Genomic DNA, 16,994 nt, shown 5'->3' on the forward strand with positions numbered 1-16,994 from the left:
AAAAAAAAAAAAAAAAAAAAAAAGCAGAACTGCTTTCTTCTATGTAAATGCTTCAAGGTTATTTTTAAAGTAGAATTAAAATTAAAATCACCTCTTTATGCATTCGTTGCTTTTCATGCTCCCATGCCCTCCTCATAGGAAAAAATAATTCAGTTGAATGGTCAGCAATACAAAGAACTAAAACTCACTTTTTCTACTAATCTAAAATTAATAGCTATCTTTCTGTTTTTTCTTGTTGAAAGCCTATTTTTGAAGGCCTAATTGGGATGAGGTTTTCCTTAACCCCTAATTCCTGGACTTAATAGGAATTTTTTGTACCCCGAACCTCTAATGTACTTAGGATGTGTTAGATGCTAGAAGAGTCATATGGTTTCCTGTTACAGTTTTTGGTATATTTGTCCTTTCTACTCAGTGCATAAGGATACTGTTATAGTACCCAGCACAGACCGTTTGGTTCACTCTTCAGCGTGTTTCAATAATATAATTTCCTCCGGAGTTTTTCCCTCTATATTCTCACATTTATCATCTTTTTTATTTTTTATTTTCTGTATTTTCCAGATATGCAGGTATTCTCATCAAACTTTCAACCTCATAGAAATTTTCTTTTAGGACCCACTCACATTGTCTGTAAAGAAGCGAGTATAATGCATGGCTAATGTACAAAGCCAAGGACATTAAGAAAAATCTACGCATTGGCTTTGATGTTGATTCTAAAGAGACTCAATAACAAGTTCTGTGGCAGTTGGACTACTGAACAATACACGGATTTTTTTCTGCCCTCTATTTTTCTACACTTGATCTTAGCCAAAAGGCCGAGAAGCGATGCACTGTATTTTTCTAAAATCCATGGAAATACTCAAGATTTCAATTTGTAAATGATACTCATTTAAAATCCTAAGAGGTTGGCTTTACATGTTATGAAAATACATTCTGATAGGTATAAGTAAGTTTTGCATTTTTGCTATATTTGTAGTTTAATATGGATTAAGGTTTTAATGCCTTGAAATAGTTATTATTGTGCTATGTGATTTAACTTGTATCATGTATTTCAATCTTTCTGAAGTTACTATAATCAAGTTTCTTTGATCATGTACCTTTATATTATTACAAGAATTGATAAGTTGCAAAATATTAGGTTGATAATAAAGATATAGAGTAGATTTACTACCTGGCAGGGAGGATAAGAACAAAGTGAAATACAGAATGGTGATTTTCATCTCACTACTGGCAGTTTTGTAAAATATAATGTGTGGTTCCCTTAGCACAGCCAAGTTTCATGCTGATAACAAGCTACTGAATTAATAAATACATTAAAACTATAGAGATTTTCCTTTAATAACATAATGAATGTTGAGTGTTAACAAAATAAAAGGCATTCTTTGTACAGATGTTACTTCTAGCAAGTATACATACATCCCTAAGCCTAGGAAAAATACCAGTATCATACCCTCAGCAATATCAATGTGAAAATAATTTCTGCATCTCAACTAGGATACTGTATTTTCCATACAAAAGAGCACTGTTTCCTGAGCACATTTGCTTATTTTTCAATTGGAAAGGTATTTAGGGGTCTATTTTGTTATCATTATATGGACTTAACTCCAATTACAGTTAATGGGAGTTGTGTATCTATAGTCACACTAGCCTCTGAACTATTTGAACATTATTGCTTTCCAATACCATCATCATTAAAATAACTTTCCTCTCTTCTGCCGGCTTGAACTTCTACAGTAATCTGAGTTTCTGTTTCTTTTGCATGGATTTATTTGCATGTAATGAAGGATGTAGATTACACAACATGGCCCTGATTCTAGTTTAAAATCATTACAATGTCATTGAGATAAAATAGGGCTAGAATGATTTAATTGTTAAGTGGAGGTAATGGATTGCTTTTAGATATACATTTTTGCACAGCACCCTGTGTATACAATTCCACTGGAATAAAACAGTTCAATATAGCAAAATATCTATGGTATTTAGTAAAAACCTACATTATAAAAAATATGAAATAGACGAGAAAATAAGGCCTATAAACTAGAAGTTCTAGACTTTCCCAATAGCCAACAAAACTCTACACTTAATTGCAGTTATTCAAATTTTTGACAAGGCCAAAACAATTAGATTAAATGTATTATAAAAAGTCAATGTATAGTTGTTGGTGCTCTTGTGGATAGTGCTGGACTCTACCGTACTTCTAAGAGAAAAGTGGCCAGCTGTCACAAAAACTGATCAGAAGACAGCAAAGTAGGTTCTGTTAAGTTTTTAAGAAAATGTATGAAAAGTTCCACTCGCTAGTATTTAAACAAATGCAAAAAGAATCAATTATATGTCATTTTTAACTTTTATTTAGCATATTTTAAAAATATTAGCACACAACAATAAAGTAAGACAGACATATCTGTACACTGGCAATTGGGTTTAATTTAATTTAAATATTCTAGAATATAATTTGAACTTAATTTTACATACCTTCACAATGCCATTTCTACACATGGCATGTGTGTGTGTGGGGGGGGGGTGTGTTTGTAACTATAAAGCTATCCATTGCTATGCTGTTTATAATAGCAAAATATTGGGAGCAACTTATATGTCCTGCAGTAGAAAAATGGTTAACTACATTGGTGATATACAGTATTTATACAATATAAAAAGAGATTAAGTGGCCCTTAAAAGTCATGTTTTCAATATCATTTTCCAAAGTTTACTGACATGGAAAAATTCTGCAATAAAATATTAAATGAAAAAGTAGAATACCAAATTTCATGTATATAGTGAGCTCATATCATTTTTTAAAAGATAGCATTCTAGTAAAGGAGACAATCTGTCAACTAAAGAGAACATGTGACCAACTATGAGATTAGTCCCAACCCTAATTTGGCTACTACCTTCCAGCCATTTCTAGTGAGTGAGAAATTGTATCCAACACAAAATCCCTAAAATCAAAGAGAAAATATAAGTCAAGCAGTTTTGGATGCAGAGGAGAAAAAACCTGAGGTGATTTTAGTATAACAGCCTAAAATAAATGACCTTTTAATACTGCTTAGGGTGTAAATATATACTCAATAGACATTTCTGGAAGCAATATAGTTTTTTTGTTTTCTGTATCCTAAGCTGTATAGACATAGATGGTTGGTTGTTTGCTGTTTACTAGAAACAATGCCTACCCATTGATAGTAATTTGTCCCGCCATGACTTTTGAAAAGCTTTGGCAAAAACAAAGCTCACCCTAAATCACAGAAGGTTTCCTTTACTATGTTTTCTAGGCAACTAGGTGAATTAAGAAGCGTTATCTTGTAACACATTATGCAGTACATACTTGGCATATACTTGTTATAATGTTACCCTGATATGATGGAGGAATATACAGTATTCTGTTAGGTCAGCATTGATTCAGCTACATGTCCATGAAACACCAGGAAAAAAATAGCCCTTGCATAGACAGGGATACCTAGCCTTGCCAGGAATTTAGCCATTTTATAAACAATTTTTTTTCAATCTCAGCCTGATTTCTTTAGGTCGTATGCAAGATACAGCCTATGCCTTGGCATATACTCACTTTGTTAGAGGTCTAATCACACATTCCCAGGTTACGCACTGTAGGCTTGAGTCTTTTCTACATTATCTCGTTTTGTGTTGTTTAAACTTTTTCTAAGTTGTACTAATTCCTCAGTTATTTCACTTGAAAGAGTTTTTAGTGAGAAGAAAATGAATGATATGCATTCAGGTATGGATCTAATCCTTAGTGACATTCCAGAATATCGTGGATGATATGCTCTGTACATAGTTGAATAAATAATTGCATGAATGAATTCTAGAACAGTACAAAAAGGGGATTAATCCATTCACTGTAAAACTTGTAAAGGTTTTGAGATGTGTGCCAGGTCAATATATGCTTAGAAACGGCACAAAGCTTTTTGCTCTGATGGCCGTTGGGAAAGCCTTGACATTTGTTTGACCTGGTTATCCTGATATTCAGAAGTTGCACAACCATGTTTCAGCTGGGCCATGTACAGTATTTATATTCTCTTTTATGGATTATTAGAATATTGTCTTTGGTTTTGGCCTCCTCTGCTCCATAGGTTACACATATTCATATAACTGTGTTCTTCTGTTCATCTTCATTCTTTGACCAGGTCAGTCTCAGAATCTGTTCACCTATGCATGAGGCATATGTCAATGACAAGTCTTTGATGACCAAAGAGAATCTGTTAGGGTACCTTTATTGTCTCTGGTGGATTTGGAAGGCGCATTTTGGGGTTGCCATCTCAGGATTATTGTTCCATTAATCCTCATGCTCATAAACCAGTGGAATCTTCCAGTAAATTCTTAGACGATGGAGATATATTTGGCCCTACAGATTTTCTTATTCCATATAATGTGCTTTTATTTAAAATTTTAAACAAATGAAGCAGAAAACAAATGACAAATCATGTGTCCACCTTCTCCAATGCAACGCATCATTGTCCTGTCTCATTGCACAGTATACTCAACAAATGCACAAGCATAGACAAATATCTCCTCCGCTGTCTTCCTCTCTTTGATTTCCAAAAATATAACAGGAGGACTAGAAAGGGATACCACTACTTATTAACGAAGTCCTCTGTGTCTCCTCATGTAAATACATATATTTTAAACTACTGAGTGTTTGAAATAAGGCTTCTATTTTTGTTGTATAAAACTCTAATGGTATTAGTAGTGTTGAGAGAATAAGAGTAGTTAGCAAAATGAATTGGTTCAGACTGGCTCTTGAGGGAGCTGTGAAATCTTACACTTGGTCACCAACTTCTTTCACCTTTTTCCAAACAAGAAACCCAATCACTCTCATTGTTCTGTTGTCACTGACAGCAATAACATATTTTCTTTATCATAAATGTGATTCCAACTTATGAGAGCAAGTATACTACTCTAAATATAAATGTCATATTTCAAACAATTCACTCACTGAATTTTCAGTGTCCAATTCAAAGAAGACATGACTCCAAGAGTGAAAAGTTGTCACAATTAGACTGCTATCCATTAGAACGTGAAGCCAGGTGGAAATGTGTGTGTGTGTGTGTGTGTGTGTGCATTGTCTACGCATGCAGTTTATGTTTTCTAGATATTTATGATTTGATTCTTACAAGTCTAGAGTATAACTATATACTTCGTACCTAAGTCAGCTTTAACATAAATACAGAGAATTGGAAAGAAATGAAATGCTCCAGATCAGCAGTTGCTGCCACCATTTATAATGGCAGTTTTGTTTTCATAAACATGGTGTAGGTTGACATTTTGAAAATGTAAGTGATAAACTTTATAGAATTACTTCATATACTTATCTTATTAATTTAGGGATGGATTAGGCACCCCGAAAGAAAGAGAATGGAAGAGAGGGAAAAGGGAAGGGAGGAAGGAAATCTAGATTAATATTCTTTTGTGTATGCCAGAAGTCACACTGGTGTCTTGACCAGTGTTTATTCTGCCTTCCAACAGCTCAATATCCTTTCCCCAGTTTGCTTTTTCTCAAAAGTTTATTTTCTAACATCAAATGGCACTGATAATTTGCAAGTTGACATGAGTCCTCACATCCCATCATTTAATGCTATGGCTTTTTACAGATCGTCATGTACCCACTGGATAGTAAGTGATGGTGTGGGCTGGCAGTAGCAGTTCCCGAGTGAAGCAGGATACCTGCTGACTTTAGTATGTAGGATTACCAGGGTGTGAACATTTTTTGAAAGTGGCACAATCCTATGGGAATGCTACCATCATTATCATAGCTGATAACTTTTAACGCCAAATGCTTGAATGCTAGCAGTGAAACAAGAAACATAATATTGTAATTTCATTTTAAAATGTTTTCTAAGAAGTCCCAAGGCAATCTATGCAAACCAGTGACATCTAAGTAATAAACCCCTTATCCAGGAGTGTTATCTTCACATTTTTAGGTAAATTGTGATCCATATCACAAACTAAATAATGGATTTTTAATGGTATCTTGAAAGGGTTACCCAAATAATCCATCATTCAGATTCTTCTCCACATAGAGAAAATGCCTCTTGTTTTTTCACCCCTGAGTGTTATTGCCTTATGATGTTCTGGGTATGCTTTAATCTTATGGCTGTTTGGTTCAGTGTACTTATGAGGTGATGTTGATGAAGCCAAGGTCATGGGGACCAGTGAGTTTTGCTTTGTGTGTTGACCAAGGACTTCCAGGAATTGTCCTAAGATGCTAGCACAGACTAGAAAAATACCAATGCAAAACCTCTGAACTTCTCTCCTTCATAGTCATGTAACAGACTGGATATGTTAGTTGAGCTTCATAATCTGAGGGGGGAAATCAGTAGCAACTTGGGAAGTCCCAACCTCAACCTCTGTACAAAGCAGTTCTGACATTTTTGTAGTAACTCTACATTGCAATATCCCATCATACCATTGATCTCCTGTATAACCTTCATCACTAAAGCAGAGCTTATAGGATAGAATGAAATGGGTTTACCTCCCGGGGATGTTGTATGAATTAGCAAATTAACGAGTATAAAGTGTTAGCATTTATGTAAGTGCTGCTAGTTATCATTATTTCTAGGGACCTAGTCTTATTCTAAATGGAGAATCTAAGTATATTATGTTTTTGTCAAAAATGGATTTTCACCCATATCAATTGCATTTAAGCAGAGCATAAAACAGAGGTGATAATAACATAGTAGTGATCATCACAATGCAGACATGTAAACTTTTTCCCTATTAAAGCTAAAACTATTTTCAGCAAGTTTCAGTGCTTTTAAACTTTACCTTTCAAGATTTGTGCCAACAGCTATCTCTATAATGATTATTCTTCCTGTGATGGGAGGAGAGAATGAGACCCAGAATAGGTCCCATTCATTATTCATGTCCATAATGACCATATAATGTATTGAATTTGTTGACATCATACAATCAGGCAAACTCAGTAGCTGGTTCGATTGCCACATATTGCAATCATTGTAAAAAAATAAAATAAAATAAAAACTCTTCTGCTCTGCCCACACTGGTGTCCTCTAGAGGTAGTCAAAAAACAAATTGAAATCTCATGGGGAACTGAAGTGCTTTCCAACAAAAGGCACTATACATAAATCCTTTCAATTTTTACATGTTTACCAAGGAAATTTTTTGTCACCTGCTATTTCCAAGGGGACTGTGCTTGAGAGAATTCTTCCATTTCTTTTATAACTCTAACTTTGCTAACCAAGAAAAGTCATTTATTGCTGATTGCAGAACTCTTGAACTCAGCCTGGCAGCTGCAGTGTGAAATCCTCAGATCCGGGCTCCTTATTGCTTATTTACATATTCATTTGAAGTGATTTTTAGGACTGTTTGAAAACCTCTCTAGACTTGACATCATGTAATAGCCAAGACCTAAGACTTACCATGCTTTTGGTTCTTTTTCTCTTTGTCTTACAGATAACAGGCGAGTACCTTTGGAAAGGTCACGCTCACGCCACAATGGAGCAATCTCATCTAAGTGATTCCTAATGCCAAAGAATATGAAAACATTTAAACAAAATCATTCATTTTAAGAAGAACAAAACATGCACTCAAAGGATAGAAATAAGTGTATTTCTGCAAAGGTCAAGCTAAGCTGAATGAAGTAATGTGAATTTGTAAAGCTGTTGCAAGATTCTTCCAACATTTATACTAATCTGAACATGGTTGTCTGGATTATTAAATGTTTGTTCCACTTTAGTGTAAAAATATGTATTATTTATTGTTGTGTCTGACCTGATTTTCAAGATGCAAATGACAGAAATTGAGTGAGTTCTAAGGCTTTCAAACATATTATTATAAAAATTTGAAATCTTAAATTTCTAGGTCACTCCCAACAGAGAAAAAGAAGAGAAGTTAAAGAATAGACAGAAAGAATTATTTAATATCTGCTTATAAACTTTACTATATATGTAAAAAAAAAGTCAAAGAAAACTTTGCTTGTCAATGATTTGGGAATGTGCTAATATTGCCCACATTATAGGAGAAGCCATTTTGAAAATTAAAAATCTACTGTTCCACCCCAGTCCAGTTATATAGACTCTTATCTCAAGTGAAAGCTGATGGATTCATCTGCTTTGGCTGATATTACACTTATCATTAGTGTAGCATTTCAGCATGATATTGCAGACACTTCTCACTGCTAAAAATAAACCAAAGTTTAACAGAATCAGTTAGGGAAAATGACTTAAACTTTATTTAAAGAGGCATTTTCTAATTATGCATAGATATCTACTTTATACAAATACTTTATATGGCTATTTTTGAGAAAAACTCCACATTTTAATGTTTATGCTAGGGATGAATCTGAACATTCTTTACGTCTTTACTTTGCTTTCAAAGGCAAATACTGTTTCCTATTCTGTGGTTTGTTTTGTCTCTCTACTGCTTCTTTCTTCCTTGAACAGAGAATAGAATTCTAGAAGACTTGAAAGGAAAGAGATTTCTTTCTGCAGGAGGCAGCAGAAAACTGTCAAAAAGGTCAATGGTTTCATGTCCCCTTCTACTCCCTTTTCCAATTCCACTTTGATGATTTGAAGAAGAAAATTAAATCATACATAGAGCACAGCAATTAAGTAAGCTTCTCAATCATCATCATGCTAACTTAAGTATTAACACATTTAAATGATGCTAACAAAACAACTCTGAGAAGAAAAATAAGCTCTATATTTTGCTTAAATAGATGAGAGAATAAAAGTTAACTTATCTATTATTTTAAAATATTCATTGAAATAATTGGTATAACTTTTTTGGAAGGCAATTTTAAGACTAATTCATGCAGATGATTATGATTACTATGAAATATTTCTTATATATAATTCTTAGGTAGAAAATCCTAATTCCGCTCCTCCAAAGTACATTATAAGCATTCAGAGCAAAGATACAATTTTGTCTTGGTAAGTTATCTTATGGGATAACATAAACAAGTGACCAATATTTCACAGATTCCTATATATAGATGTATAATAATTTAAATTGTTGCCTTTTTTCTGGTGCATTCTAACTTGGGTATTATTCTTCATCTGAAGATGCTACAATAGAGAAATTTAAAAGTAATGATATGTCAAATTTTCCTATTTTTTTATCTTAAAACATTTACGCACAAACACAAACATTTAAGGACGTAGCCATTTCACACACTATTTTTTAGCAAAAACAAATCTGTAGGTCTTATTAATTTATATAATGTGTGCATTTTTGACTTTACAAAGTCTTTTCTGAAATCTTCATAATATATCTACTTTGAATAGCTTTTTAAGCTGTATGAAAATGATTTTGAAATGTAAATCCTTACTGAAATTTGGGACATTTTCCACTCCATATTATCAAGCTGGTCAAGGAAGAAAAACTGATGTGTATTGCCTTTTCCAGGTGTGAGCTTACCTTGTTTTCTAATTTGTGAACAAGAATGAATGAAGAGCTATTATTGATAAGCTATATATTTGTGTTTAAAGCAATCCACCATGATTTTCAAACACATTAAAAAGCCTTTCAGGGTTCAATAATGAAGTTAAAAGAATTTGCTTATCAGATTTATAATGGTCCTGTTCTAGCTACCTGGCAGTTTTCTTTTAGATTGAAATATATGACCAAAAAGAGTATATAGTGACATTTTTAGTATAGATCCAAATTATACTAAACTCCTTTGTTTATTACTGCTACCCATAAGCAATATCATTTTTGCAGATTTTCTTTAAAATGTTAAAAAACGTAAGTACAAAACTATTAAAGCATTAATTAGTTGTATTTTTCATTTGGCTGCTGTAATGACCTCGAGTTTGGTGGCTTAACACAATTGAAATTCTCTTACAGTTCTGGAGGCCGGAAGCTTGAAAACTAGATGCAATCCGGCAGGGCCATGCTCCCTGTAAAAGCTCTATTGGAAAATCATTCCTTCCTTGTCTAGCTTCTGGTGGCTATTGTCATTCTTTGCCTTATGGCCACATTTCTCTCTGCTCATCTTCACGGCACCTTCTGCTCTGAGTGCCTCATCTCCTTCTGCCTCTCACATAAGAATACTTACGCTGGGCCAGGAATTCGAGAATCTAGATCAGTGGTTCCGCGCTGCCTGCCTTGTAGGCGCAAGGCCCTGAGTTCGGTTCCTGGTACAAAAAAAAAAAAAAAAAAAGAATACTTATGCTGACACTGAGGGACCACACAGATTAATCTTCTCATCTTGTGATCTTTAACTTCATTACTTCTGTAACACTCTTTTTCCCAATGAAGTAACACTTATAGGTTCTGGGGATTGTGATGTTGACAAACCTTTTTGGAAGTCACACTCATCCCCATATAGTCTATGCTCTGGCCCTAACCCCAAATTATGATCTCTCTCATGTGTGAAATACATTCACCCCATCTGAATATTCCCAAGTTTCAACCTATTACAACATCAACTCTTTTTTATTGTTGTTTTTGTTTTTGTTTTGTTTTGTTTTTTGAGACAAGTCTTGCTACATAGTTTAGGCTGGCCTCAAACTCATGGTGATCCTACTGTCTCATCCTCCCAAGTGCTGGAGATAGAGGCATTTGCCAGCAAGTCTGCCACAACTTCAACACTAAAGTCCAAAATTTCATCCAAATATCATTTTGAAATTCCCAAATCCCATTGTCTAAATCAAGTATGAGTAAAACTCTGGGTATGAGTCATCCTAGGGCAAAATCCCTTTCCATCTGTGAACAAGTGTAATAAAACAAGTTGTTCTCTTGCAAACAATAGTGAAATGAGCATGGGATAGTAATTGCAGGCATTGCTATTTCAAAAAAGAGAGAATGGAAAGCAAAACGAAGTCACCTGTTTCAATCATTTTCAAAAAACAGCCAGACAGATGCTCCTTAGGTTTCACGGCCTGGCAATAGGCTTCTGTGTCTCAGGGCTTCATCTTCTGGGTCTGTCGCTCTTCCCTCTTGGATCATGGATTGGACCACTGCCTGTGTATCCATGGCTCATATTTCTGTCTCTGTTCCCATGTTTAGGTCTCTCTCTTTGCACCTATACCTCTAGCTTTGGGATGACCCTTCCTTTACGGTGAAAGGTAGCACATGTTTGCAGCTATTTCATCAGCCTGTTTTCTGCCTGTAGAATTTTGGTAGTTTGACAGACTTCTTTCATTTTGTCTGGTTTGTGATCCTTTTAGGACATGCTGGAAGGGTTCCTGTTGGTATAACATTTTCAAAAACCTCGTGAGGCTCCCATATATGTCATGTTGATTTCACACATTTAGAAAATAAGATCCTTACACATCTGTCCTGGATAAGCTCATCTCTATTCCTGGTTTCTGCTGAGATGGTTAAATGAATCCACACTTAATCCCTTCAGCACTAGCCAAAGGTTGTCCAGCCGCATGCTAGGCCTTATCTCTAGAGCACTTTCCTAACAGTAAATATTATCTTGCTGTCTATTACAATCTGGATAGGCTTAGAATATCCCAAACCAGCAAGTGCTCATTCTTTTTTTATTTAATAGTTCATTCTTCAGTTTATCTCCTTCCTTTATATTTTACTGTAGATACCAAGAAGTGACTAAGCCATACCTCCAACACTTTGCAAATCTTAGTTAAATACTCAGGTTCATCATGTATGAGCTCCGCTTCACACACAACTGTAGGAGTCAATTCAGATAATCTTTCTGTATAACATTGTATATCAAGAATTGCCTTTCTTCCAGTTTCCAATAACATTTTCTGTATTTCCTTCCAAGCCCTCATCATGTGTCTTTGTATTCATATTTCTATCAAAAGTCTTGTTGAGGAAATGTATGCTTTTTCTGTTGAGTTCATCAAAGTTCTTCCAGCCTCCATCCATTGTCCAATTCTGCTGCCACTTTCTCAGTTTAGATATTCATTACAGCAATACCCCATTTCCTAGTACCAAAATTCATATTAGGTTCCTGTGGCTACTCTCAGAAATTACCCCAGACACTATGGTTTAAAAGAGTAAATATTTATTGTCTTATTGTTTTAGATTGCAGAAGTCCAAAAATTGAGATTTTGACAGGGCTGTACTTCTGAATGCTCCAGGAGAAAAACAATTTGTTTCATCTTCTCTCTTTCTCTATCTCTCTCCTCTCTTTTTTTTGGCTGTCATCATTGTTCCTTAGCTTGTGGCTGTGACTCTTTGTTCTGTCTTCACATCATCTTCCCCTCTGTGTATCTACCTCTGCCTCCGTCTTTTACGGATACTTATGATGGCATTTATGGCCCACCCACAAGACCTACCCAGATCATCTATGAAAACCTCCTCATCTGATGATCCTTAATTTAATTACATCTTCAAAGACCCCTTTTTCAAAATAATATAATTTCACAAATTCTGTGGATTAAGACATGAGCATATCTTTTTTGGGTGGGTCATCATTCAGCCACTACACTAGTTATGTCACATAAATGTACTTAACACTTTTTAAAATGCATCCTTGGTGCTCAAGCAAAAGTTAAGGTTGTCTCTAAGGCTGTTATCTACACAGGTTACTGCATGCTTTGTTTTAAGTGGGTGAAAAAGTTATTCTAAATTTTGGTTCACTCTTTTGCCACTAAGGCCAGTTAGCTTGAAGAAAAAATCAGTGATCTCAACTGTGCTCTGGTGTACTTTCTGCCCTTTCTATGGTGTATCTGACCAGATGTCTTCTGTGATTTATAATGCAGGCACAAAACTACCTCTGATACAGAAAGGTTATTTACAAGTATATTTTATATATTGTGAATCCCTCAGATGAAGGGAGAAGTGCAAGTAAAGACTGCAATGAATGGGTATTGAGGGAGATTGTGTCCATACCAAGCCACCTTGCAAAAGTATTTCAGTAGCAGTAAAAAATTAATTTGTGTTCTCATTTTGCCTGGGAATAAAAACCTGTCTCTAAGCAGGACCAAGAATGACTTGCAACCTACATGTAATGCTTACTTATTCAATAAAGTTAAAATATACATTAACTGTTGTGCTGCCTATGATAATTAAGTTTAAGGTTGAATGAAAGGCACAAACTGAAGTGTCAAGACACAATGTGAGAATAAGAGAAGCTTTAACTGAACAGAAATGCAGGTGGAGATCATGGAATCATAGTCAAAGATTGCCATTCTTGTGGGAATCAAGATGTTTTTTTTTGTATTCTTTAGTACTGTTTGTCAGCATAGTAGAGAAATATTTGTGCAATTAAAAAGTCTAGAAGAGTGAGAGGGTAATTTATGTGCTCCAGAGAAACTGCTTCTACAGCAAAGGTTTTTATTCCCCTTATGTGTATTCCCCTCGATTGTAATACTAAAGCAAAGTGTTTAAAATGCTCAGAGGTGTAAAAGTCTGGAATAAATAATAAAGGATTGAAGGTCATTATGCTCTTGAGAGCTTTGAAAATAATATCTCATCATGAGTGGGCTGACTTGAATATGATGGGTTGGACAAAGTGATAATCAAGTCTATGAAAGATATGATCTAAAACCTGTCAAACCTATTGCGTCCTTTGGAATGGTTTACATCAATAATCAAATACACTGCTTTCCCTGCTTTACCCCACCACACACACACACACACACCTTACCCAAATTTGCAAATTCCTTAGTGGAAGTCTGAAAAGTTTCATATCCACAACTAATGAAATTTGAAGTTGATGCCAAGAGTTCAAAGGAAAATGGAAATCTGGAGTTTGAGATATAGATAGATGATAGATAGATAGATAGATAGATAGATAGATAGATAGATAGATAGAGTTTTGAATTATAATAAAAAGAAAGCAATAAAATTTCACTTACAGACAATATACTAGATTTCTAGTGTACCAATATCCACAAAGAAATACTATATTTAGTGTCCATTGTAGGGAAAACAAGTTGCAAATACTTGAATTATGCAAATAATACTTTTGTCTCTAGTTCTTGGGAATTAGCCAAATTCGTTGTCTTAAACCGCACTGAACTTATATCTTGGCTAATCAAAGTTCAGATGACATTTTCCCCTATATGTTGGCGTACTGAGGTCAGTCAAAATTTTCACCTTTTGATGTTGATGAGCAAAGCATAAAACCTAGCATCATGTTATTAGGCAAAACAAATTATATGAAACCCTCATCTTTTCAGCATTGCTAAAGCTTTCCTATTCCCAACCCCCAGTGTAACTATTCTAGTCACTGAGTGCCAACTCACTAGAAACTACCTTTTGGGGACCCATTTTTGAATTAGACATAGCTCCTCTCTGCCAGACCCCTCAATCTATTCAGAAATATATACAGAATTATAATATGAGGTAGAAAGAAACTGATCAGAGTCATAACAGAGGTACAAATAAGGCCTTTGGGAGTTCTGAAAAACCAAATCAGCTTCATTTTCAGATAGGTGGAGCAGGATGCAATTACCAATGTAGACTTGGAAGGCATGAATGTTAATCCTGTATGTCAATTCTGAGGTGGGCAGTGAACCACTAAGCTAAATCTCCAACCTATGTATGTCAGTTCCGTTGGATCAAGAAACATCTTAACAGATCAATAAAGCACATTCCTGGGTGTGTCTGAGTCACAGAGCCATGGCCTTGGGTATTATATATAACCCTTTGCCCGTTCTTCTCTGTTTCCACTGCTCTCCTTTCCAGCTGCAAACCGAGCAGCTTTGCTCCTCCATATCCTTCCCCCATGATGCTTCTGCCTTGGAGCCAGCTGATCATAGACTGACAACATGAGCTAATTAAACCCATCTTCTTTTAAATCATGGTGTCAGGTACTGTGCCTCATATTTGGAAAGCTAGTATAGAAAGAGGAGCATTTGAACTGAAATTTAAAAGCTAAGTAGATTTGGATATGTAATCATTTTATTCACTCAGTCATTTACTATGTCGCTACAGTGTGCCATGTACAATGCTAGGCTCCAAGAATATAAAAATAAACTAGATAAATGTGGTCCTTTTTCTCTAGACCTTATGTATTTTTGAAAAGGGAAGGGATGAGCTGAGGCTTGGACTTGATTCAATAAATTATAGGGCGATGGTGAAGGATTTTGTGCAAAGAAATAATAATTAAAATGGAGAAGCTAGAAGCTCTGTATAGGACAGAGAAGAAGTCACAGATCACAAAGGACTAACTTTTTTGAAGGATATGCTATAGTATTTTTGATAAATGAAGGACTATGTTGCAATAGCATTGGTGGGATAAATCCTAGTGGCATCTAAAGACCTGGTAACCTCATGCTGAGGGCAAGAGGAAATGGAGGAGTCAATTTTGGCACAAAATTTTCAGGCCTAAGCGACTGAGGAGCTCCCTTCAACAGAAAAATTGAAGACACGAAGAGCTTATCTTTTTAGTGCTTATCTCTTCCATGGATATATACAGCTACAATTCTCATGCACGGTATGATCCTATTAGCTATTCTGTTGAAAGGCTTGTGCAAGCCTGATGTACAAGTAATAACAAGTCATAGAGCCATAGAGCAGACAAGAAAACATGGTTTCTGCACAATAACTTATTAGGTAATAATATAAGTATGGTAATAAGAATACATTCTCTAGATTGCTTTCTTTTTTCTTTTGTTCTTCTCCATTTCCTTCCATTTGTTTTTCCTTTCTTTTCAGTGATACTGAAAACCAAAATTGGAATAACTGTTCAAAGAAAGGAAAAATGACAAAGACTGAATGGACATTAAATTTTCTTGACTCACTTTTACTTTCATACTGATAGGAAAGAAAAGCACTTAGATGAAGTACAATTTAAAAGAACATCTTCAGTTCATAGCTGAGCTTCTTAAGTATCTGGTTAATATTTAAGCTGTACATTTAAGAGGTTCTTGAACAATTATTTTCTAAAGGAACAGCAAATTCTGCCATTTTATTTTTTTCCCTGTAATCGCTCAGATTTCCAAACTATGCCTGTCTGTGCTAAATAACTTTCTACTCAAGAAGCCATATGGCTTCTCTCCTCAGTCAACTGTGGGGTCATATGACAGGAATAGCTTTATTTTTGCTAATGTTATTTTGTTTGGGAATGGGAACTGGTATATTGGTCTGTTTTACTTCCCTCCATCAGCTTCTAGTACCTTGTGTCACTTTCCTTTCATTTTCCTACAAAATTCCAAATGTTAAAGTGAGAATTAAATTTAAAATACTCAAAAATAAAGCAAAGACAGTACTCGAATACTATGAATTTTCTTTTTGAGCAGACTTTGTAAACCTGTGGCATAGAGCAGCACAATGGCCTAGATATTTTAACAAAAATCAAGTAATGAAGAGCTTTACCTGACTGAACTGGTAGAGCTTATGGTGGTGCTGGAGAGAGGAGTGGAGAGGAAATAAAAGGGATCATGGACTGTGTGCCCTAGCAGATACAAATGCAAGTGTGTCCCAGAAGCCAATGACTTTTTGGCTCCTGAGTATCGGTGATAGAAAGCTAACTTGCTGTGACCTTTTACTGTATAGTGCTTTGTGCTTTGGAAAGGGCTTTCACTTTTTCACATCCATATTCTATCATTTCATTTCATTTTAGTCTACAAACATCCTCAAGTTTCCATTATTCTAGTAAACAACCACCTTCAAGGTCACCAATGACTACCTCACTATCAAATCATGTGAATGCCTCCAAATCCTCATCCTGCTTACTCTCTCTGGTGTCTTCGAATTATACTCAGCCATGTCTTCTTCCCTTATCTCTCAGAGAACTCCTTGCCTCGCTTTATTAGAGGTTGTCTACACATAATCCCTAAGTATAAAATTATTCCTAATTGTCTTCATTTGTATTCTACCCATCCCCAGGTCCAGGCTTTAACAATTTCATTCAAGCAGATGACTCTGTAGACTCTTCTGCACCCCAGAACCACCTTCCCACTGAAAAGGGTAGCTCACACTTTAAACTTTATATTCCCATTCAAACATTCCTCTCTAGCTCATTTGTTTTTCTCTCCAGGTTGCCTGACTCATCACTGGCACTATCCCTTTCTTAATTTACAAGGCTAGATAAAAACTGCTGAAGTTTCTTGTATTATTCCCTGTCCCCTAACAGCCAGTCGGGCATGAAAGTTGGTCTGCCT

General features: G+C 35.3%; 1 protein-coding gene and 1 non-coding gene across 2 annotated transcripts in view; one reads left to right on the forward strand and one right to left on the reverse strand.

Annotated features, from left to right (window-relative positions):
* Diaph2 (diaphanous related formin 2) overlaps positions 1-9,105 on the forward strand; it is an 857,618-nt gene extending 848,513 nt beyond the window's left edge. Inside the window, 1 exon segment of the mRNA XM_033760220.1 lies at positions 7,420-9,105. Coding sequence (XP_033616111.1) covers positions 7,420-7,484 — 65 coding nt within the window. The 3' untranslated portion in view covers positions 7,485-9,105.
* On the reverse strand, positions 635-824 carry LOC117284899. Its single transcript, XR_004515956.1, has one exon. It is a non-coding gene; the product is annotated as a U2 spliceosomal RNA (small nuclear RNA).
* Positions 9,106-16,994: the final 7,889 nt, after the last annotated feature.

This window comes from Fukomys damarensis, unplaced genomic scaffold, assembly GCF_012274545.1.
Source record: "Fukomys damarensis isolate Sample0158 unplaced genomic scaffold, DMR_v1.0_HiC HiC_scaffold_39, whole genome shotgun sequence".
Taxonomy (NCBI): Eukaryota; Metazoa; Chordata; class Mammalia; order Rodentia; family Bathyergidae; genus Fukomys; species Fukomys damarensis.